Source organism: Calonectris borealis, chromosome 2 (assembly GCF_964195595.1).
Source record: "Calonectris borealis chromosome 2, bCalBor7.hap1.2, whole genome shotgun sequence".
NCBI lineage: Eukaryota > Metazoa > Chordata > Aves > Procellariiformes > Procellariidae > Calonectris > Calonectris borealis.
The window spans coordinates 92,781,537-92,805,581 of record NC_134313.1 but is presented as its reverse complement, the minus strand read 5'-3'; the positions used below and the strand labels follow the sequence as shown (position 1 = coordinate 92,805,581).

The 24,045-nt window shown below is 42.0% G+C and overlaps 2 protein-coding genes across 21 annotated transcripts in view; one reads left to right on the top strand and one right to left on the bottom strand.

Annotated features, from left to right (window-relative positions):
- Positions 1–1,328, bottom strand: part of RELCH (RAB11 binding and LisH domain, coiled-coil and HEAT repeat containing) — an 83,733-nt gene extending 82,405 nt beyond the window's left edge. For 2 of the 6 annotated variants that reach the window (XR_012672446.1, XM_075142521.1), the window contains exon 1: positions 609–1,327. Coding sequence is in view for 4 of the 6 variants with exons in the window: in XM_075142521.1 (XP_074998622.1) it covers positions 609–1,128 (520 nt within the window). In the remaining 2 variants the exon portion in view is untranslated. Of the gene's footprint in view, positions 1–608 lie in introns of all 6 variants that reach the window. The other 4 variants (XM_075142518.1, XM_075142519.1, XR_012672447.1 and 1 more) reach the window with 3 other exon arrangements.
- Positions 1,329–1,524: 196 nt separating this feature from the next.
- Positions 1,525–24,045, top strand: part of PIGN (phosphatidylinositol glycan anchor biosynthesis class N) — a 120,534-nt gene continuing 98,013 nt past the window's right edge. For 4 of the 15 annotated variants that reach the window (XR_012672448.1, XM_075142528.1, XM_075142525.1 and 1 more), the window contains exons 1-4: positions 15,881–16,364; positions 17,455–17,714; positions 21,251–21,372; positions 22,353–22,451. Coding sequence is in view for 12 of the 15 variants with exons in the window: in XM_075142528.1 (XP_074998629.1) it covers positions 16,275–16,364; positions 17,455–17,714; positions 21,251–21,372; positions 22,353–22,451 (571 nt within the window). In the remaining 3 variants the exon portion in view is untranslated. Of the gene's footprint in view, positions 1,598–15,876; positions 16,365–17,454; positions 17,715–21,250; positions 21,373–21,876; positions 22,089–22,352; positions 22,452–24,045 lie in introns of those variants that run through there. The other 11 variants (XR_012672449.1, XM_075142523.1, XM_075142524.1 and 8 more) reach the window with 7 other exon arrangements.

The following is a 24,045-nucleotide window of genomic DNA, read 5'->3' as shown; positions in this document are numbered from 1 at the left end:
TGTGAAACTCAGACCTATCCTTGGATGACTTAGCCATTCCAATGCATCAGCAGAAATAACATGCTTGCTCCTGACACCCCATTTTTGACAATTTTTAGACTTTATATGCAGCAGCCATAGCTTAACACCAACTCTTTCTCCTAGCAGCATATGACTTATCTCTTGACAGTAGGCACTAAAGAAGGCATAAGAAACCCCGAGATGGCTAAAAATTAAGGCTGAATTTTCCATCCCTCACATTTCTTCCACATTTGGCGCACGCATGACCTTCAGAGGAAGACTGAGGCTTGATAAGTTACGTGAGCGGGACCAGGGTAACATCGGTCCTGACATCCCATCTTCTCAGCCCCCGGCTGCCCCGCTCCTACAGCCTCCCCCAGTCCCACACGCAGGTTACAGGACACAAGAAGCAATGCAAAACGCCTTCCCCGTCCGCCCAGCTTCCCTAGCGACACGCACCGGCAAAGGCCGCACCGTGAGGCATCCCCGCCCAGCCCCGTCCGCCCAGCGGCGGCTGCCACCGCTCCCCGGAGCCCCCTCCCGCACCGGCCGCCGCCCCCGACCCGACTCCCCCCCCCTCTCCCCTCCCCCGAGCCAGGGGCACTTACTGAGCTGCCCGGACCCGGGCTCCCTGCCGCCTGCTCCCCCGAGCACGCTGCTGCCCAGGCCGCCCAGGGCCCCGCCGGCGGGCGGCGTGCCGCTCTGCCGCTCGAAGTTGCCCGGGTTGGAGAAGAAATCGCGGAGCCGGGGCAGCTCCCGGCCGCTCTCCAGCAGCTCCGTGTGCAGCTCCAGCGCCGTCAGCAGGAACTGGTCCCGCAGAAGCTGCGCTGCTATCGCGTCCATCGACACCCGCGGCGGATCCCCCGCGCCGGGGCCCGCGCCGGCCCCGCCGCCCGCCCCCGCACCGCCGCCAGCATCGCCCGGCGCCGCCGCACGCAAACCCGGCAGCTCCTCGGGGCTCCCCGCGGCTGCCGCCGCCTCCTGCTGCTGCTGCGGGTACGCCGGCCCGCCCGGCTCGTTGCTGCTGCTGCTGCCGCCGCCGCCGCCGGGCCTGGACTCCTCGGGCTCGTCCTCCTCGGAGTCGCTGAGGAAGGGGTTCACGCTGCTGCCCCCACCCGCCGCCGCCATCTTACAGCCCGACACGGCGCGACCACTGCCACGGCGCTGCCTCGGCAAAGCCTGCGCAGAACCGCCACCGCCGCAGCCACTTCTGGCGGGGCTGGGGCCGGTGCCAGCCCCCTTCGCTGCTGTGGGCGCTGCCGCCAGCGGCAACAGCGACTCCCTCCCCGCCGCCGCCTCCTCAGCCACCTCCCACCTGCCCCGCTACCGCTTCCGGATCCCAACTCTCGCGAGAGCTCCCCCAACCAACCGCGGGCAGCGTCCCAGCACCCAGACCCTTCCCCTCCAGGCCTCGCGCCCGCCCCCTCCGCGCGGGAGACGGGCGGCAGCTTAGGGCGGGGCCTGAGGGAGCAGGAGGTGCCTTTGCCGAGGGGCGGGGCTTGCGCGCGACGCTTGGGAGGGGGAGGTGGCCAGGGAGCGGGAACGGCCAGGCGGAAGCGGAAGCGGAAACTGCTGGGGCTCGCGGCAGGGGAGACGAGTGAGTCCTGGCGCCTGCGCGCTGAGCGCTCCCCCCGGGGAGCGGGGGCTGCCGCTGGGTCGGTGCCCGGGGGCGGGTTCCCGCTGCGGGGGTAGGCGCGGGCCTGCGCCTCCTGGGAGCTTTGGCTGGTCTAGGGGCCTTGCGGTGGCGGCCTGGCCGGTGGTATAAGGGCGTTGCTGGAGGGGGGTGGGGATGGTATGCGGGGCTCGGCTTCATAGCCCGGGCTGGGGCCCAGGCCCCAAGGCACCCGTCAGCCGACCCCATGCCCTAGTTGTGTCTGCTGGGCCAGAGTGGGGCTGCCTGGGGAAGGCAGCTCCGTGCGAGGGCCCCCGGGCCGGGCGGGTGCTTGGGCGGCCTGCGCTCCGCGTCCCCAATGGGCGTGAGGCATCGTCCAGCATTAGGTGCGCCCGATAGGCCTGAAATTAGGGAGCAAGGGTTGTGTATCTGGAAGTATGACGCTATCACTCTTAAAAAGATGATGCAAAGCTGTTACCTTGTGTGTTACCTGGCAAGAAACTCGAACTGAAGCCGCAGTGTAGCAACAGGGAGCGTTTGCTACTGAAGGAAGTTCAGCTAACTAGAAACGATGCAGAACAGGGTCAGCATTGGTTTCTGTTCCGTTTATTTGAAAATAACGCCCCCATTCCCACTAATAGGAGCTTTGTTTGTGTGAAGCTGATTCACTGGGAGCTATTTGCTTTACTGAGAGCAAAACTGGGGCTGAAATCTTGGTAATAAAATAGCAGCAATGTTTTGCTGTGATACTGAGATCTAGAAGCAATATTCAGTACTACGCCTGCAAACCACTCCATTCATATCATGATAGTATGCTATTAAAGACTAGTGCTTTCCTTCTGTTTTTAATTTGCATAAATTTTTGTAAATAGTGTAATCAAGTTTGCATTCTGTCGTATAATAAACTTTGAATTTTTTTATTAACATAATGTTTTATGTTGTTGATATACAAAAAGAGAGTAAGTAGTGGAGCGTGAACTGGTTGTAGCATAAAGTAAAATGGTGTAATATTGAAAATGCTTTAAAATTTGACTCGGACTACAATAAAAATAAGAACAAAAATATTTTACTGTTGCTGCTCCGGTGGAATTAGGAACCCTTAAAGCAATCTTCTGCTTTTTCCTTTCCTTTCTGGAGAGTTAAAGCATGTCCAGTATGAACTTGTTAAAAGTTGATATGCTGATGTTCTGCCTCTTCCCTTAAAATGGAGGGAAAAGCTTACTGGTGTCCTGTAGCAGCCTCTAGTGGCGATCGGCAATGTTTACATGTGACTTGAAGTTGTTTAAAGGTAGTTCAAACGCTAAATTCTGCCTTTCTTTTAAGAGACTCATTTCTGCCGACTTCTGTGTGCTGTTACAGTAAGGACTAACTTTTTTCACTCTTCCTCACCTAAAATAATGTAAAACTATTCCTCTGTTTCTGTACTTCGAAACAGGCTTGTTTGGGTTTATGAAACTAACTGAAATATTTACAAATGTCACTCAGTTGCTCCAAAATAATTTATGGATGGCTGGGATAAAGTTAACACAGCTGAAATGTGTGTTCCAGAGCGGAAGAATGTAGGGAGAAAAATGTGCTTTTAACAATATGCTTAAAACCAGTTTCTTATGGTAAACCAAAGGGGTATTGTTTTGAGAGACCTGAGAAGAAAACCTGATAAGGAAGGTGTAGCACCTTGGAGGATGTGCAAGGCAGAAAAAGATGCATGAGTTCTGGAAATAAAGCATTATATAGGTCTACTTGAGGCAGACAGCTACAAATTAATTTTTTCTTAATTTGTTTGGTAGTCATTCTGAGTGGCAGATTGTTCATCAAGCTGCTTTGTCTCTTACTGGAGTTAGTGTTTCCTTCTAACTTTTAAAGGATTCGAGTTCTGTATCTGACAAACAGCATACCTAAATACATCTCAGAAAGCTTGATTTTTAAAAACGGGTCTGTCAAGCTAAGTATCCAAAAGAGAAGGGGCTTGTAGAAAAAAGATCTTCAGAATTTTTTGGAGGTGGTGGCGTATAAATAATTTTTTCAGTCTACACATGTTTTTTCATTAATGTTTAAACTTACAGTTCTGGAGATGGAAAATAAGTAGAAAAAAAATCTGTCTTTGCTTTTACTATGTTGATTTTGGTAGGGGTGTTAAATCTTGAGCTAATGCTTCGAAGTTTAATGAGCTTAAACATATGACCAGTTTCAGGTTCCCTCTAAGCTGTTTGGTGGGGTCATGTGTGTGTAAAGTATGCCTTCTTTCTGTGCTACTCTGGTGCAGTGTCAACTGCTCTCACAGTTAGTGAACGTACAGTTGAAGTCAAGCTATAAGGGGTTTTCTGTTTCAGCTTCTAGAGACAAGGTTAATTCCATTTAAAAAAAAAATAATTCACTTAGGCCCATATAGGGTTTTTCTGTGCTGAATACTTGAAATGTATGAATTAATGGATTCTAGTGAGTCCTACAGTGAAGTAGAGTGGCTTTTTTTCATCTGACTGGAGTCCCAATCAAGGCACAGGGAACAAAATAATGGAAGAAAATCTGAAGCAAATCTGATTTCCACTTTAAAATAATGCAGATCTGTGAGTTCTGCCAACTCTTGCTTAAATCTTCTTCTAAAACTGAGCTACCTGAAAGAATCTTTGTCTATGTATGTTTATTTAAGACTAACTTTTACCCCCTTTCAAAAGAAACTTTACGGAAGTTATGATTTTTATGTTTATTTTCAGACCTTAAAAAATTGAATTTCAGTGCTTTGTAAACTCTCTAACCTCAAAAATATTTTGATATTCCGCAGGAGCAGAATAATGCGAATGTTGAAACTCATAATGTTGGTAGTTTGGGCTTAAAGACCTCTGCCATTTCTCTGAAACTGTATCTGTCCCTTCCAGTTTTAAGGGCATGGTTTTTAATGAGAATAGCTTATATCAGTAGTTAATAGTTACTTGTGTGTTAAGTACAGATATAGCTTTACCCAGAGGAGCTGACTTTAGAAAGTGTTTGTTAAATTGGGATTTGAAGTAAAAGTAGTACAGCAGTGTGAAGGGGCTCTGGGAAATATTTTCAGCCTCAACAAAAATGTGATAATGTCCCATGAAGTCAGATGAGTACCTGAATTAAACAAAACAAACCCCCAAAATCCCTTTGAGTCAAAGTTTGGCTGTGTTTTTCTACCTCTAAAACTGTTGTTTTGAAGCATTACTGTGAACAGTGGATATTTGGAAGCCTACCATCAAAGATACAGTGAACAAACACACTTAGAGCCTAAGGAGAATTTTAGAAAACTTGCTCAAGCTTCATGATATGTGTATTATGTTTTTGTGAGAATGAATAGATAGGAGAAAATGCTGTCACAGTTGAGTGAGGAGACATAATTTGGGAAGAAAAGGTAGGACCTTTTATGACACCACAAACATTAGAGTTTTGAATTGCCTGGGCTTTGTTCACCCTAGTCTGGAAGATGGACTGTGTTGTCTGGAAATGTGAGCTGCACAGAAAGCTGTTGTAGAGGGTAACAGACCACTCTGTCTAAAATGGTATGCCTTACTGTGCCTCATCATGGTGAAGGACAGTGTACCTGGGGAAGGGAAACGGTGCACTGAAGTATGAAAATGGTCATTGTAAAGTCATTCTTGAGTTCTGAGTTCTAAAGGTACTAAACTCAAATGAAAAGCTGTTTTGCCTGAATTTGTTAAGGTGTCTTTTATTGAAGCTTTGTGGAGGTCAAGACAATTAATCCTGACATTGAAAATGTCTTGTTTATTCCTGTCACTGCAGAAGCATGGGCTAACTTGCAGAGATGTTGCTATGCTGACTCCATGCTGCTGCTCTGTGTTTTTGAGGGTTGCTTGCTTCATCTTATTCCTCTTCAATTCAGTATTTGCACAGTTTTGAAAAAAAACCCCTGTATTTTCCTTATACAGCCTGCTGTTCTTCAGTCATGTTCAAATATAAGGGGGAAATATGATAACAGAGATTTGAGACAGCATGTGGAGGAGGTCATGCAATAAACTATGGTGTCAATAAAAGGAATACAACTAGTGTGAGGTGCAGGCTTCTGAGAACAAAGTAGGAGTCTGAGGACTTGCTTTGAACGTGCTGAGTTAGCACTGTTGTTGGGAAGAGATGCAGTCCTGTCCTGGTGCCAACGCAGAGGTTTGTTTTGGGAATTAGACTGGGGAACTAAACTACAGGAAAGTTATCTTTACACTTCCTTCCTTTTTTTTTCTTGAGGTTATTTTCAACTGAATTCATTCTCCAGTCTGCTTGACTGTTCAGTTGTACAGATGGCTGTGCCAGCCCAAGGCAGAGGTTTGGCATGGGGATAAGTGGGGAGGAGCAGAGGAGGACAGGACAGCTTTCTGCAGCTGTGCTGGCCTCGTTTTCCTTGAAGTACCTGTAACTTGTGAAGACCTCCTGTTCTTTTAACTGCTACTCCCATGACAGCCATTTTTGTATAAAATACCTAATATTTGCCTTGCTGGTCTTAAGTATTTTGGAAAACATGCTTTTAATTACAAGCAAGTTTCTACAGATGGTAGGGTACAGGTGAATAACAGCTACACAGAAGTGAATAATAGACTTTTCCTGTCATCTCAAAACTAGCTGGTTGTGTCCTACTGAGTTAGGTAGACTTTGCCTTCGTGTTCTTGACAGGAAACTGTATTTGGTGTCTGTCTCATAATAGTAATTGTCATCACTTTGGAATCTTCTACCTGCCAGTGTCGTATCGCTCCCCTCTTTTGCCAGCAGAGAGATCAGGAAACTACAAATGATTCTCCATTTGGGGGGAAAGATGTAATATAAGAACTGGAGAGATGTTGCCCATCTCTGTTCTCCAGGTTTCTGCGTGTCTGTCTAACAGTTTTCATCTTGCTCTCTGAACTTTTTTTCTACAATGAAGCTATTGCCATTTTTCTGCCAAAAAAGTTTGAGTGGTGGGGAGCTTTCATTTTAAATCAGCAGTGCCCCGTGTTGGAAAGAGGCAGAATACTGATTGTTTCCAGGAATCATTTCCTCGCTCTATTAGTTATTAGAGTCAGTCAGCAGCTGAAAGATAAAGGTGTCTTATAGAAATGAAAAGTGGCTTGGCTTTGTCTTAAAAACAAATGTAAGCTCACAGGGTTTCAACAGAGGGTGTTTACAAGTTGATATATCATAAACAATAATGAATGTTAATTACTTTGTTGGTAGAGATTGCTGTAGGAGCAAAAATAACTTTGTTCTAAAGTGAATGTAAGTATTTCAGGCTGCAGTAACTGATAATTTGAGTGAGTTTTGTGTCTTACGCACGCTTAGGAAAATGCCTTCTATGTGAACACCTTGCAACTATGGCTGCTAGTGGAAGAATAAAGAGGAGGTGACTCCTTTGCATACAGATTTCTTACTAGACCTCAAAGTATCCTTGCACAAATACTGTATATACTTACACGGCTACTTGAGAACTTGAATGCTCTCTTGAAGGTGATATGATCCAACCTTTTAGTGTTTTTCTGCGCTTTACAACTTGGCTGTTGCCGTTTTGTTGAATAGTTTGTTTCATTTGGTGATTGAAGGAACTGGAGAATTTTTTTGCCTTGTGCTTATTTCTTCATGACGAAGCAGTACTTCCTGACAGCATGTTTTCAGGGTGGGATTTCCCAGAGACTTGGTCTGTCACGGTGCCGAGTACCGGGTCGCACCCGCGAGCACGAAGGGCTTTGTGGGACCCGGGAGCCGTGCAGGACCCTGGAGAGCGCCCGCCCGCCCGCCGCGGGCGGGGGCTGCGTGGCCCTGTCCCGAGAGGGCGCTGGCCGTCGCTCCCCTCTGCGCTCGCAGGCTGCTCTTCTCAGCTGTGCTCGTCCGGGAAATGCGTCTCCCATTTGGACTGCCTTCCTTACGTGTGTTCACCTCAGGCTTTAAATGAGTTTTTGTTCTCAGTGGGAAACTTAACTTACCTCTATCTGTGTCAGCTTTGCTGTGAACTGAAGTTTGGTTGGCAAAGGTACATGAAATATCAATTATGCTAGCCAGCTGAATGGTATTCAGTTATACATTATATTGAACTGGCTAACATAATTAAGTAGTACTTTTGAACTCAAAAGCTCCGAAGTCCTTTTTTTTTTTTTCAAAAAAAAAAAGCTTTTGAAAGGGTGGGAGCCTACAAATTGATTATTTGACTTCTGTATTCCTTTTATTGAAAGTGTTACTGTATGCTTAGAAGGTTGTCTTGTAGTCCTTTTTTTTCCTTCAAACTGAAACTATTGGCAAATTGGCATTCAGAGACTTATGTGCAAGATTCAACCAATGTGGCTTGTTACTATTTGACATAATTCTTGTTTATTTGTAATGGTTCATATCAGTAAGGAAATGTGACTTAATAAAAGGCAAACAACTTCTGTCAGCTTTTTTTAAACCTTTCTTATTCAAACTAGCTTCTATGGAACATACTTTAAGCACTGTTTGTTTTTTTGTCAAAGGGTGTTTTCTTCTCTGTGTGTATACACAATATATTTGCAAGCTGTTTTGCAAAGCTCAATGCAGCTTTTGTTCTTTTTGTTCTTTTTCCATCCTTTTCCCTCTGTGCTCTGCATTAATATTTGTTGTATGACTTCAAAGAATTTGATCCTTATCCCTTTTATTGCTAAAGGGAAGAACTGTGCTGCTTGTATTGGTGCATGTGCTTTATTACATAGTTTTATTGCAAATCTCTTTAAAAATATTTCAAGGGGCCTTCAGCCTTGGTTTGCCAGGGAGGGCTCCAATGAGACAGCAAGACTGCTGTGGCAAGCTGTCTTCCATGTGCTTGCATTTTCTTAAGTGTCACTTGTCCCCTGACCCTAGCAGCCGTGGAAGTCAGTGGGCTGGGTTCTGTTAGACACTCTCAGGCTGATGTTCTTTCCCCAAAAGTATCCCATGAAACTTGTAATATGAAAAATGTGTCTACAAGATCTCCAAACAGGGCAAGAAAAAACAATGACAGGGAAAAAAAAATTCTTATTTTTTGCAAGGATAGAGAAATCTGAGTAATGCAAGACACTCTTGGCAGCACAAAAAGAATTAAACAGTCCATATTGAGATGAAAATATGATATTAAGCTGTAGAACAGTGGTGCTTGAAGAAGACTTGCTGATAGAGTATTGCTGAATGACTTGGAAATCAAGAAATACCCAAGAGGGTTTGCAAATACCTCCTGAAGACAGGCATAGACCCCCTCCACATGCTGTTCCCCAGTGAAATAGCTGATTGGCAGCAAAACCACTCAGGGTTTATTGTTGTTGGAATTCACTTTTTCTGAGTTCTGGATTTCTAGCTGCCTGCATACTGAGCAGATGTAATGCTGAATTTCTACTTTTCGTTTTTTCTCCACTTGGCTAACAAGTGTTACCAAAGGGTGATGCTCTTGTTTTCTCTTTCATGCCTCAAAGCAGTCATCGTTTCTTAAAGAAGTATCCTTGTTCTCTTTGTCAATGCTGTCCTGTTGTCAGTGTTGTTCTCAAATATGTTTTTGTGCCTGGGAGACTTCTGGATATGATTTCCCATGTTTACAGGATAATTCAGAGGAAATTGTGTAGGCTGAGATTGGGGTAACGGATTTGCAGTACATTCAAGTATTAGGACACTTGATACTTTATTGGCGCCTTGCAGGCCATAGTCAAATTTCTGCTTGAAAAGTTTTGGCAAAAGAGACTTTTCTAGGCAGGCAGAGTAATTTTGATTATTATCAAGCAATATTAAAAAGAAAATTAAATATTCTTTGAGCTCTTTGCCTCAGGTTTGGATGTGCTTTACTGAACCACATTTAAAATTTAAAACAGATGTCATTTGTTATTATAATCCCTAAAATGCTCCCTGAAGATGTTAAACATAAAATAATTTTAAACAGATGGCTTAAATTACAAAAGCCACTTCAGTGTTAGAGGAAGTAGAAATACTGTAGTTGCAGTTTCATTGTCTGGCAGAGCATGTTATGCCTCAATAGAGAAAGAAAATGAAATTTTGGAAAGGAGGAAAAGGGACTTTATCATTATCCCACTTCTATTCATAGTATGATTTTACAATGAAGTCAAGATGAGAATTTTGGGTTTCCTATCTTTAAGTAGTGTGTAAAGATATGAGAGAGAGTTACTCTGAGACTGGCTGGTAAGTCTCTTGTATAAATTAATTTGTGCAGTCAGTAGGTGTATGTGCTGTGACAGCAAGAATGACTTGATTGCATTTTAGTCAAGACTCTTGACTTTAAGAGTGTAACTCTAAAAATTTAAATTAGTAAAAGAATAAGGTAGGGACTGCCAGTGCCATCTTAGATGATGCATAACTACCATACCATGCAAAATACTGTCAGTTAGACCACGCAACTTCCACTTTGCTCCCCTGCCCTAAGCAAAAGGATCATTTTTTATGTACGGACAAATTGTAGAGTCACCACTTTGACAGTTTAAATTACAAAATACACAACACTGTTCAGTTGAAAAATGTATTAGTCAGCCAGAAACATAGCAGGCATTCCTCTCTGTTTCTTTTTTCTGTAAAAGATACTTACCAAGGCCATTGATGCTTATTGAAAATGCATTTCCAATGGATTTTCTTCATCTTAACCAACAGACTTGACAGTATTAGTGAAGCATGGTCCCTCTAAAAGAGATGACTAATGTATTTAAAGCTCCCTGTCTTGACACTTTATTATCTTAAAAAATATTCCTGCTGATGGGGCATATTCCATGTAGTATTTTTTGTGTGGTTTATTGCATATTTGAAGAAAGAAAAATATAAAAGGGAAATGTTACATTTCTCACGAAGAACTGTATTGTATTTTGGTACAAGTATGGTTTTCTTTGCCTTATAAATAATGCTGAGAGATTATAACTTCAGTGGAATGCAGCTTAGATGTAGATTACTTTGGGAAAACGAGGGCTGCACTTAATTATGTCAGCCTTCCTGTTAAGCTCTGAGGGACCTAATCCAGCTTGGGGCTGTGGATGTAGCTTCTGTGGCATGAGTCAAAAAAAGGAAAAGAAAAAAAAAAGTCTTGTCAGCAAGTTATGGATCAACTTGAAAAGAGGGAAAAGCTCATGTGAAATAAATTGCCTGCTTTTTGTCTCTGATGGTTGGGCTTAGGTGGCTTATTGCAGCTGTCTTGCTCTCCTGCCACCATTACAGTCTGGGTGTTTTAGTCCTTGCACTGACATGACTGTTGGTGAAGAACTCGCAGCTAATAGCAGCATTTTTGTGTGTTGTTTTGATAGGTGCGAGTACAAAGAAAGAGAGGGTCTCTTCATCCCATCTGCCATCAGCCAGGAGCTGAACTTTCTCTCTGAGGATTCGGGGGGGGGGTGACACTACCCAAAAAAACCCAGCCAAAAAGCCCTTCTCTAATCGGTGTGAATCACTTTATTCTGGAAAAATGATTAATTGCACTCAGGAGGTCCTTGCTGCTTTTCTTTCTTTACTCTCCTAGACTTTAAGAAAAGTGTCCGCTGGTTCTGCCTTGTCCCTCAGAACGATTGCTCCCGTGCATCTGCTCGCTCTCTTCTCTACTCGTGTACAACACCCAATAAAGTGAGAAGGTCTGAAGTCTGCTGAAGCCCTCGACGTAGTCAGGGCAGTGCTAATTTTCTACTTGCTTTGTTCGTGTGGACAACTCATATTTAACAGGCAGTGAGTAGCTTGGTGGATCTTCAGTACTTTTCTGTTAAGGATCTGAAAAGGGTCTTTATTTAAGAATTCGGATAGTTTAAATTCTGACATACTGGAGGTTGGACTCCATTGGCTCTGTATTTAGTTCAGTAGGTGGTGACCTACTGAAGGAGAAGAAATTTAGAAAGAAAAGAATAAATCTGAGTCTGATACATAGTTTACTCCTTGGGCTGAGTCTGTAGAGGAGGTGAGTTGGCTGTCTGAACTATTATAATAAGCGATACGTTTGGATGGACAGTAAGAAATGGCATGTGGCAAATAGGTTGCAACATGCTCCTCTATTATCTACAAGACTAGAAGCTTCTTTCTCTCATCTTGGTGTGATAGGCAATCGCTTAACAGAATTAAGTAGAATAATGCAGTCATGATTTGGGCAAAGCTTGCATTTTGCTTTGTGAAAATAAGGACTGTGGGAGGTAGCGCACTAAGTCACTTGCTAAGGGATTGCCTGGGAAAGTATCAGAGGACTCAATGCTGAGATATCCTTGGCTTAAGTTTTCTTGACAGAAAGATGTAAGATATATTTTCAAGTGACAGTTTGTTTATCCACTTTTTGGATGGCCAGGCACCTGAGGGCAGAGACATTTTTGCACTAGTAATAAATACTTAGATCTGGCTCCTTGTCCTCCAAAGTGAAAAAGGGTGTGTGTGTTTAATACATGTCTATCTTTCTTCTCTTGATAGGCTGTGGCTTTGGCTTTTTCTTATAAGCTAGTGCTTAATCCGTTTTCTTTTTATCCTTGTTATTTCTTCCTTTTAGCATGCCTTGCGAGGCTTCTGCCTTGAACTATCAAGCACCAGGCTCTGCAGAGAAATTTGCTCGTGATGACCTCTGTAACGGAGCGGGGAGGAGAACACTAAAGGACTCTTTCCTTTGTGTGGTATCCCATAGAAGCTGGATTTCATTTCTGTACCTCATGTGAGATACAGAGAAACAGTATATAGATAGGCATGTTTCCTGCTAGGGCAGATGCATACACAGTACTAGCTGTGCTTTCTCTGGGCCTAGAAGCCATGAGAGTAGACTCTCTAGGTTTGAGGGATGTCTGAGCACCCAGATTTTGCTGAGCTGCTCTCTCCTCTTCCCAGCCAGAAAAGCATGCCAGAAGGCTGCTGGGCACCAACGAGTTTGATACTGATGCTTCCTGCTCCTGATGCTGACAGGCCTGTCAGAACACCTACGAGATCCTGTTCAGCCTCTGGTTCCCACGTTGGACCTGCAGGTTCGGACTGGCTTTTGAACCACCCTGTCAAATGGTGATGCAAAAGCACAAAGGGGGAAGAAAAGAGGAGTGGAAGAGATCTCTGTATGGCAGAGGATTCAGATGAGTGAAGATCTGTGCATTTTCAAATTTAGAGGTGCTGCCAACTAGTTCCAGCTGTTCCTGCACTGGTTGTGTGGCGGCTGTGCTGACTGCTAAGTGACATTCTTCCTTGGACTTGCAGTCCGAGACCTTGCATTGCATCTTTGCGAACACAGATCAACTGATGAGTCCACTCCTCTTGGAAACGGGTGGGGGAAAACGTGTAATACTGGAGCATATCATAGGCAGAAAAAAAACAGATGTCCCAGGAGATCTACACTGAGGTTTTTCCAAAAATCTCGTTTTTCCTAAATCTCCTTTTTCAGACTCCTGAAGATCGTGTGCGGATCTTGTAAGGAAAAGGAAATTTTCAAGATGAATATTTAGCTTTCCCTCTCCATATTGATGGCCCCTCATGCAAGAGTGCAATGAAGGAGAGATGACCACAAGTATCCCATTTATACTTGAAGTGAGAGATACTCATCTTTTTCTTCTGTTCTTGCCACAAACGCTTGTAGCTGCAATTACACAGCACAAACATTGATTAGCATTAATCCTCCTTTTCTGTGGAGGTCCATTCAAATCCCAGAGCTCCCTCTGTCTTTTACCTTCACTTTCTTCCTTGATGGTTTACCTTTCATGGTTCAGTGATCCATGGTAAATCAACTTTTAATAGTAGGGTTCCAGGGGATGGATGGCTGCTCCAAGAAGAGATGTTTTTTTCTCTGTTGCCTTGGCATCCATCGAACTAATGACTCTTTATATCAAGTAGCTAGAAATGCATAGACAAAATTACCTTGTTCCACAGCAGAATGGAAGGTGGTAGCCCATCCTAGATTTAAGAAGCTTAAATACCTGCAAATTCAGGTGACTTTGGCATTCCCAATTAGGGAAGACGGTCATCCTCTGATTTGCAGGACATATATTGTAACACTTGAAATCCAAAAGTTTACAATTAAATGTTGATGTTGATAGTGAAATGCTGGTGGTCTGGCCTTGTCAGCTCTGTCAGCCCTAACTTAGATTGTAGCTGGGTTGACTGCTTTATCTCTTTCTAGGAGAGGTAAAGCACCCTCATTTTTCTTACCAGTGTAGGTGCAAACTGAAGGCGGCTTCTGAATGGTACCTCTGATGCTCTTTTTGATTTCTTTCACTTCCTGTCTTGCTGGCTTTTTTCAGTTAAAAGAACTGTGTGAAGTACCAGTTGGTAGCAATTCAGCCAAGAAATGAACCAGTATCAGCCAAGACCTGTTTCTGCACAGCAATGGATCACTTGGACAAGCTCTTTCTCAAAATGCAAACTGGTTTTTATATGGGAAGGGTCCTATTTCAGCCTATCATTCAACTGTCTTCCACCCGTGTCTGTCTTAGACCGTGGTACTTTTAAGTTCAGAGGGGCCTAGCGAAGGCATTTCTTTGACAGGGAATACTTTACTTCATTAATATCTGAATTTGTTTGTTTCCAGATGGGAGTATTTGTCAGGTCTCTGATAAGTAATTTTGTAATTCAGTGATTATGAATGACTGAATGTGTTATTTTGGTTACCGTTTTATCTGCAATAGGGTGGGTCAGAACCTGGGCCGTACGTATGGTGGTTGCAGTGTCTGCCGCAGGCAGCGTGCCTGGGGGATCCCTCCGGCTGCCTTAAGTCTCTAGGAAAAGCTTTCTGGAAATTAACTTGCCCATTTTCATTCCTGTTGCCATATCTTTTAGGCAAACTAATGTTTCCGCATCATGGGTGAAAACAGAAACTTAACTCTGCGTTCAGGGACCCAAGCCTTGCCCTTCCTCTGAGCATCTTCTCCCTTTGAGAGGACTAATGTGCACAGTCGTTCTTTTCTGATACAGTGTCATCGCTCTGCTTTGTCAGATCTCTCCTGCCTGCCCCGTTCAGCTGTTAGAGAAGAGGATCTCTACAAGAAATGTCATCCATGTGCCTGCTTGCTTTTCTGTTGCCCTTCTCGATAGTCAAATATGTATCAATATTGTGGGCTGAGAAGAAATGGGCGTGTGCTCCAAGTGGCATAGCATGTGTTGAGAGGAGCTGACGCTGAGGTGGGAATGGACCTGTGGAAAGTTGGGTCCAAAAAAGCCTGGTCTTGGGTGTTTGTCCTACAGGGGTGGAATGGGTGCTTTGGTTTGGAAGTCCCAGAGGAAGCAGAGAAAAAGAATTTCCTTTTCCATTGAAAACCAGTTATTGGAAATGTTTTGTTCTTCCATGATACTTTGGATGTTTGAAGAGGATGTATTTCACAAATCAGCTGTCTTAAATGAACTTTAGGCACTTTGGTCTGGCAATGACCAAGTTTAGTTGTAACTTGATCAAGATGAAAAGGTGTAGAAGGTCACTGGTCCCTCTCTAGAATTGCTGTTGATTGTATTTAAACTTTGTTCTTTGAGTTGGAGCCTTCTCTAACCACAGACGAGCGCTCATTTGCAACACCTCACCCAATGGCTTAGCAGTTTGAAAGCAAGACTGCCGTTAGAAAGGGCGTCAGGTGCCATCCTGGCATTCAGCTGAGATGCAGTTAGGAGCTTTCCAAACACTTTATACCTGTGGGAAAGTATCTCTAAGCCTGAGCACAGGATGCTTTTCACAATGTTATGTCACAGTGATGACGCCCAAAGTCAGGCATTAAAGGAGCAACGTAAGCTAAGCTAGAGGCAGAAGGAGCGGCTGTGAGGGACGTGCTCTGCCTGTGTTGAAATCATCTGATGGTGATGAGCAGTTGGATATGCCCAGATGAATAGTCTAGTGTAATGTAGTCAAACTTGTTGCAAAAGAAAGTCTCTTTTTTTTTTTTAAATTAATTCTGTAGATCACTATAGTCTAAGACAGCATTAAATTTGAATTGTGTTGATTGCACTTTTTTGCTGCAAGCGAGGGCTCAGGCCTGGGGACAGTTAAAGCAAAGACAAATAGCTAGTGCTGAAAACAGATTAGGTTACTGATACTATAATCAGAAGAATTTATAATATGTTAAGCTATAGAATTATAGCACTGGAAGTATACAACAGCAAGTATCTGATTGAAGGAACTGCTTTGTTTAGTAGGGTGTTTAACCTCATCATTTTAAGGCATGAATAGTTTGGATTCTGTTATCAAACACAACTACATCAAAATAAAAAGCCCTATGAAAAATAAAACTGATTGAATAAAATGAGGTCCGGCGTTCAACTTAATGGTATTTCTGTGACTGTGGTTTCATGTATTTAAATTCATGCAGGAACCCTGAGTACTTAAAAATAAAAAATAAACAAACTGATATTTACAAATATTCCAAGTCTCTGGGAATCTCACTTGTAGACATAGAAGCACGTAAGTTCCTGATTAATGAAAAGTTTTTGTTTGATCACTTAAGTGTGACTACTACGTGTCTCTTTGAAATGTTGTATTTAGTTGTCTCGATCTTGTTACGTGGTTTTCTCTCCAAATCTCTAAAATGAGAATTTACTATATTAATGTTTCTGATTAGGATTGGAGTTGTTGCATCTTTGTTTCAGTAGGGAAAATGGGTGGAATTCAAAGTTATGGTTAAGTTGCATACAGATCTGAATTTTCTTTGGATTAGGAAGTAATAATATATATTAATTTTTAAACCTTTTTTTAGTGTGTGGGTTTTTTCTCTGGTTTTTCTGGCCCTTTAAAATTTTTATTTTAAAAAATATCTTTCAGAGTTTTCTTCAGAGTTAAGGTTATATGGTAGTGAAGCCTTTTTTTCTTTATTTTATAAGAATAATAGTCTTACCGCGTGGTGGCTCTCTGTGTCTGTCCAGCTACTGGAATTCTGTAAGTAACAAGATAAACTTAGTTATTGTAATTTAGAACCACTAACTAGATTTTGAAACAAGGAGTTTCTGTAGAGAGAGGTGTGTATTTACGTAGGTAATTGAATATCTGAACCTTCCAGGCTGTTAGGGAAATCTGTTTTCTAAATTGGTGAGTGCAGGTGTTGTTTTGTTAAGGTTAATAATTAGCTGATATTTAAATAACTAAGTTAGCAGCCTGGACAGCATTAACAGTGCTTTGTCGGAAATAAGCCTCGTTCAGGCTCAGATCCCACACTTACCTGAGTCTATATACATATTTGCGTTGCCTTCAGTAGGCATCATATGAACCCCTCAGTACATGTGGCAGACATACATTTCCAGTGTACCTGTAATTAATACCTGTTATATACAAATATATGTATATATTTGTATCCCTAACCTGACTTCAGAGGATGACAGGGCAGAAAAAAACATTCAAAAAGGGAATTTCATTATCCATGAAACATAATCCTTCAGCTGTTGTGCTTTTGTCACCCGTTTTAGAAGAGGAATAGTGTTTTGCACTCAGCAGAGCATCTTTGTTCCTTTAAAAGAAGTTTTCTGTTTCTAGGCAGAATATAACGAGCCCAGAATTGATAGTAAACTTAGAAAAAGCAACTTTGGATGGATGTTTGCTATAGGATGGCTTTCCCTAGCTGTCTTTGGCTTGCGTTTGCCTGAGCAGACCTCAACACTGTCATGCAATCAGCCGGTAGAGGGTAGCATGTTCATAAAGACATTGCATTGTCCGAGTCTTCTGTCGCTGATGTAGGTAACAACAAACTGCTGAGTATCAGACAAACTGGCTTGATTCAACGGTGTTTTGAAGCCGTCTGATATCCCACTAAACACCAGAGATGAATTGCTGAGACATCATAATGACTATCTGAAAGTCTGAATTAGCCACGCAGTGACTTTTGACTTCTGGTAAAAAGCTTGTTGGAAGCAGAGATTGATTATGGATCCTGGGTAGTGACTGTGGTTACAGTACTCCGTTCTATCACAAATGAAATAAATATTGATTCTGATAAGTCCCAATGCCTAACTTTATTTTTCTCACTCCCTCCCAGTGTTGGACTTTGCCTTGCCAGCCCGCTGTTGCCATGGGTATACCAGTCTTCATACTCGCTGGTCTCCTTGTGCATTGTGTGTTCTTGGTCTCCATTTTTGACATCTACTTCAGCTCTCCCCTGGTTCACGGTATGACTCCTCAGCAGACTCCACTGCCACCTCCGGCAAAACGTCTCGTACTCTTTGTTGCTGATGGTCTGCGGGCAGATTCGCTGTATGAATTGAACAGCAACGATACACCCCAAGCGCCTTTCCTGCGGTAAGTGCATCTGAAAACACTACTGATCCAGAAGATTTCGCTTCTGGAGGCAGCTCTGTGTAATGTTGAAAAGAGGACAAGAGGAACGACGGCAACTGTGGTGGCTTGGGTACTGCCTTCCCTCTGCCTTTGAAGTAACAAACTTTGCAGTTACACTCTGCAGAAATGCATGAGTTTGAGTTGGTGTCCCTTGTTGTCAGTAAAGCTGCTAAACCATGAACAGAGTAAATTGAGTCAATATTGTCCTCTGAAAACTACAGCTAGCCAGTAACTGAGAGGAGTGTGAACTTTCTCCATTCACATCAGCATGGTATCAATTCTGAAGCCTAACAGAGTCGTTAATTTAAACTGCTTCCTGGATGTTCAATGTAGGAGTGGTAGTTCATTAATGTGCTTGTCTTCTAATTCTAAGCTACTGATGAAGCTTTTTAAGGAGTGATTAAAAAAGATGGCCTGGATGGATCTAACAGCAGGCTGCCACTTCCTATTTGTTCCACCCTTCCTGCATGAGTGACCCTGCTGCCTCCCTTGTGCTGACTAGTGTGTGTCTGATTGCTTAATGGAATGATTTGGTTTAAGTTTGTGAAAAACTAATCCTGCCAAAAAAGAGTGTTAAAGGTCATATCCTTGAGTGCTTAAAACTAATTTTCACCAACCTTCCCTTTTTCCTTATATCAAGATAATTATTTGATCATAAGACAGATAATTTCTTAGCATTAAATAAGACTACTTTTGTGTAATAGCACTGCTCTGGCTTGAATATCAGAGCAAACCCAAATAATCAATTATCTGAAGCTGTTAGGATGTTTGCAGTCTGCTACAGAAATCTGAGGTGCCCTTGCTACAGCACCTGACAGTTTCTATGGGATTACTTGTACCTGCTTCCCCTGTTGTTAGTGTTTTTGTAAGGTGCTGTCTGACACTGGCAGATGTCTGCCACATCAGTGTGAGTTTTTTATGTTGTCTTTTAGCAGTGGACTTCACACTTCCTCCAGAGCAGTTTCTTCTCTTAGCAGTAAAGCTTTTGGTCTTTTGCACCATGATCAATGTGTGAATGCCGTAATGGTCCCGTCACTAGGAGCAGTGGTCAGTAGTGGCTAGGAAAGAGTTATAATGGATATTTTTGCCATTAAGTGGTTTGAGTTTTTCAGTTTCAGCCATTCAGCATTATCATGCCTGCCTAGAAATAAAAAGTTAAACCATGTATTAGCTTGTCCTGTGTTGGGAAGTTGGTACTTTTGCTGTCTCTGCTTTACCTTGTTTGTGGAGTTAAGGACTTTCTATTTGAAAATCTGTAGAAGTGAAACATTGTCACCTGTGCTGAAAGTACATGGGTAAATGGAGGGGAAGAACTGCCTTGTAACAAGCAAAGATGCTGGTAGGTCACTGAGTGGAATAAAACGCCAGTAGAGGTTTGAAGTCCCATCTGTATTTCTGTGGTTGTCTCTCATTCTGCATATAAATATGTATGTGTGTGAGCATGTGTATGTGAGAGATGATGAAAAGAAAACACACGTTGGCCTGTTGTGCCTTCTGAAAGGAGGAGGGCCAGGCAGTCCAGGGCATAACTTCAGCTCTATTGCATAAACTGCTACAATTTCGAAGCAAGAGGCTCAGTGTTTTGTCACCGAACCTTTGAGCTACACAACTTCCATAAGTTAACCGTGTAAACAGGCCAACAAGATCAGATGTTGGTTCTAATAATATTCATAATCATTGTTATTATGGGTAGCTAATGTTTATACTATCAAGGAAATTAATTTTTTTAAATGGTTCTTGTGAGTAAAAGGCTTTGAAATAATTCAAAATAGCTAAATGAATTTTGAACAGGTAAATAACAATATCTGGCTATATTTTTTCTGCCTGGTATGTGTTATTGTTGACTTCAGATCCTGTGATACAGCCCCACAAAAGCAAAGGTAAAGAATTACTTTCCAACTCAATAGAAATAAAATTCTAATTAAAACAATTTCCTACCTGTTGTGACAATGAAGTGTGAGGAGGGCCAAAAGTGTTTTATTTTTGTGTTAAATCTTCCACTAATGCTAGTGCAATTCATTTTAGTCAGAGTCTCCAGTGAGAATAAATTGAAACCACTTTAACTAATACTTAAATCCTTTTTTCAATTTAGTACTTTTTTCAGTGCAACTTGTCTTAAAACCTATCTGAGATGAGAGCTAGGAATAACATGTCAGAGTGCTATATCAACTTTTACATTTTAAACTCTAATGTTGGGGCTATTCCAAACAGTCCTGTGAGCTTTCAAATAGGCCTGAGAATGTGATGTCTAAGATGAGTTAAAAAAAAAAACCAAAACAACCAAGCAGCAAACTCTGTGAATTCTGCAAGCTTAGAGAGGAGCCTGAAATTTTAGGTTGTGGTTTGATTCTTACTTCATTAGTGAGAAATATATTTAGAGTTGAGTGTACAGATCTTGTAATTAACAGTTGTATAAAACATCTGTTAAAAATAAAGTTACAAAGCATGAACTTAGAATCTGCTTGGGCTAAACCACATCCAATAAAAATATAGCAAATTTTGTAGCTTATATCGTGAACAACAAAAATGCAATTTCCCGGTAGATTTGACTCTTAAAAACTGCTTTGAATTTGTTCAGGAGATTCTGCAGCTTTTTTCCTAAACAAGGTATATCCTGGTGTGTTTTGTTTTCTTTTTCTCCCGTTGCTCTGACAGTGGGCAGTGAATCTTTCTCTTCCTCCAGAAGGTGGAGACAAGAAAACAGCATATGGTAATGCTCACCCCTTGCTCTCCAACAGGCTCCAGCTGTTCATATCTCCAGCAGACAAGAGTAGTTTATGAGACTGTTTCTTACACTTGGGCTTTGTCTTCTATCTTCTTTGCTTTTTATCTCTTATAACTATTTTATGTACATAATCCCTAGAAAATTTATGTATTTCTGTATATGTGGTGAGAAGGTATTCTCCTTCACTTTGGTGTAATTGCAAAACATAGGAGATTTACTTAAATTTTCTCCACGTTGCTGAAATGATTTGCACCTTAGATTTACGTGGTTTTTAAATTCTCTTGATGCTGGCTTCCAATATTCAGCACAGCTGAATAGGCAGACATGGTCACAAGAACTAACTATAATTGAGCATATTTAATGAGTAAGAAAAGATTGAACTTGACACTTTCAAGCTAAATGGAAAAAAACAAAGAAAAGTAACAGCAGGCATAAACAATTTGTTAGGGGAAAAAAAAGTAAGCAATAGCAGAAAGCAGCGGAAAAAAATAGTATGTTAATTCTAAGCGTATTAGAACATCAGCTAAACTCATCTGTTTGCGGTGCTGATGGGCCACAATAGTAATGTTCTCTGTGGGGTGTTATAATGTAGAACTACTTGCAGGTTAATGTTCTGCTTGTTTTGCTGCACAGCAAGTGGTAGTGAAAATCTGTTTTAGTCTGGGTTTTTTTTGCATTTCCTGCCTCACATCAACCTGTCACTCTTTTTATCTGCAATTCATTGTACTTTCAAGAAGTCATAAGCATTAACTGCCTTGTATCCTCTTTTCAGGAGTGTTCTAGAGAATAACGGCAGCTGGGGAATCTCTCACACCCGGGTCCCAACAGAATCCAGGCCAGGGCATGTTGCGCTCATAGCTGGATTTTATGAAGATGTCAGTGCAGTTGCTAAAGGTATGCTGGTCCTAAAGCTTTGAACACTGTCCTCCAAAATAAGGTGTTTCAGTGATGTGCTGGGCTTCTAGATGATTATTGATAAATATCTGCATAGTGGTTTGTATACCAAGATTATATGGAAAAGAATAATTTTGGGTGGATTTCCCACTCTTAATAGATGGCTAAGTAGATGTTGTAAACAAGAAGTGAACTGCAGTATCTTAGCTGAACCATTGCTAGGTTGAGTTGGAGAATCAGTAGCAAAATAAAGCAAAAACCCCAAGTATGTGTTTTGTCCAGACCTAGCTGTTACTGCATGCTTGGTTGTTAATAATGTGGAACTAGCCTTCGCATTACTGACTTGGTCTTTTGTGTGGTCCTCTGCCTTCCCCCAGGCTCCCAGGCCTGAACACTTGTAGTGGTGTGTGTTGGTTTTGGAGAGGGGAGGTAAGAGGAATTACTTGGTCTTGTCCATGTTCCTAATCAAAAGGTTCTTCCTTCTGACATCTGCTACAAATGCAGGATTGTCAGGAATTGCCGTTAAGAGCATCTCTATATTTCTGTCAGCTGCCTTGTCATGGAAACGGAAGATCTTGAAGGTTTTATTGTGATGACGTGGAACGAGACTGCTGAAAATATGATATATGAGTGTGTAATTTATGGCCTAAAATGCCAAAAGCTGAGTTCAGACCACAGGGGGTTTAGAATTCAGAAAAATTTTAGCTGTTTAGAAGGTAAACCAGCTGTGTGTTTTGTCTGTTTGAATCCCTGCGTAATGAGATTGGCTTAGGTTTTCAGCTGACTTCTTAATGAATGGGGGACTAATTGCAAATAGAGGTTGAAATGGAAGAAAACCAAGAACCACTTGCAAAGTGGAGTTCATTGTGAAATAATATAAAGGAAACTTTAAAAAAAACATTTTGCATGGACTATCAATCTTAGCAGTCAATGGGATCTTCTGGCAACCTCGTTTAAATCTAGGTATGTTTGTTTAACAGGATGGAAGGAGAATCCAGTGGAATTTGACTCTGTTTTCAATGAAAGTAAATATACTTGGAGCTGGGGAAGCCCAGATATTTTGCCAATGTTTGCAAAAGGTAAGGTTTAAATTTTGTGAATCTTTAACACATAGTTATCAGGTAGGAATATAGAGACACTTACAATTTTTGAGTTAGAGAAGGTGGTGAATGAAGTATTTCCAGTTTGTATATTTGTGTGTACCTGATTTCTAGTTTGTGAATTCAAGACTGGGTGGAGACAAAGCAGCAAGCTTTTAAAGAGGCTATCCCTATTTATTACTCATCTATTTACACAGGCCTCCCCTAATTCTATCAGCATACTAAAGGAAACACACCCTTAGTTAAAAGGACCTATTTTTTTTTTTTCTTTGGTTGAGGTTTAAAGCTCTCATTTGCAAGTCTGCAGCTGGGGTTTTTCTTCCTCTGCATGCAGCTCCCAGTGAGTCAGGTGATAAAACTGCAGCCATGCTTTTTGAGTGTCTGAGCTGGAGAAGTAGCTTATTGTGGGTTATCCTGCTTCTACTCCAGAACAATAATGTGTAAAGGGAAGAACTATATGCGAGTAAGAATTGCTTGGTACTATTCCTGAAGCTGAGGTCTTTTCCCCATGGTGTGTATTGTGTTAAAGTCTTGTCAGCCCCGTGCAGCTGGTCTTTGAGCGTGCAGAGATTGCTGGGCAACACTTCAAACATTTAAAGGATCTGCAAGTTTAATTTCATTTTGTTCTTGGAAGAATGAGGGCATGTACATCCTTTCACATAATTTCAGAATAAAACAGACAGGTGAAAATGGGACAAGCTAGGGGCATATGCTGCTATTCTGTTTTAAGTATTGGCATTGGCAAATCAGAAAAATGTGGTAGGTAGGATAGGAATGGAATCTAATACTGGTTTAGAAAAAGTGTACATCATGTTTCTCATGATGATTCTTGAACTCTTTCTGAACTCCAGTCTCTTCCCCTCCTCTTCCTGATATTTCCCCTCCCCCACACCTCTTTTCTGTTCTTTGCTTGATCCTCATAAGTTTATGGTAAACTGTAAAAATACTTCCTGATAATTTCCCGTGACCTCAGATTACAGCTTGTATTTGGGAATATTGTGATAGTGGCTGGGGAGAGGGGAAAGGTAGTACACTGCCCTTGCACAGACTATTTACATTTTTAGAGATATGTTCTTGGGAAAATATTTGGGGAATTCAAGAATTTCCCACAGCCCTGTCCTTCTACTAGTTTTGTTTGAGTAAGAAGATAAGCAGAAGGCTTGGAAGCAGCTTTGATGTTATCTGGAGGGATGTGCAAGGGTAATACCATACTGTTGCTGTGACTCTCAATATGGCTTGTTCTGAGTGGCATCAACAACGGAGCTTTCTTTTGCAGGGGGAGGGAAATCCCCCCAAATTGAGAAAGGTTTAGTGCAGCACTGTATCTGAGAAGTAGATGCTGTATGGGAAGATGAATCAGTTTCTCAAGATAGAAAGGTAGATTAACTACTTTTAGTAGAAAAAGGTATTTCCCCTTCTTCCAAAGAGAAGTTTTATAATATAGAAAGGATTTTATAATACAGAGTTTCCAAAGAGGAGAAGTTTTATAATACAGAAGGGCATGGAATAAAGTGTTTGTTTTTTAACTTTACTTTTACAAAAAAGCCAAAAAGGAGATAGGAGAGCATAGCTT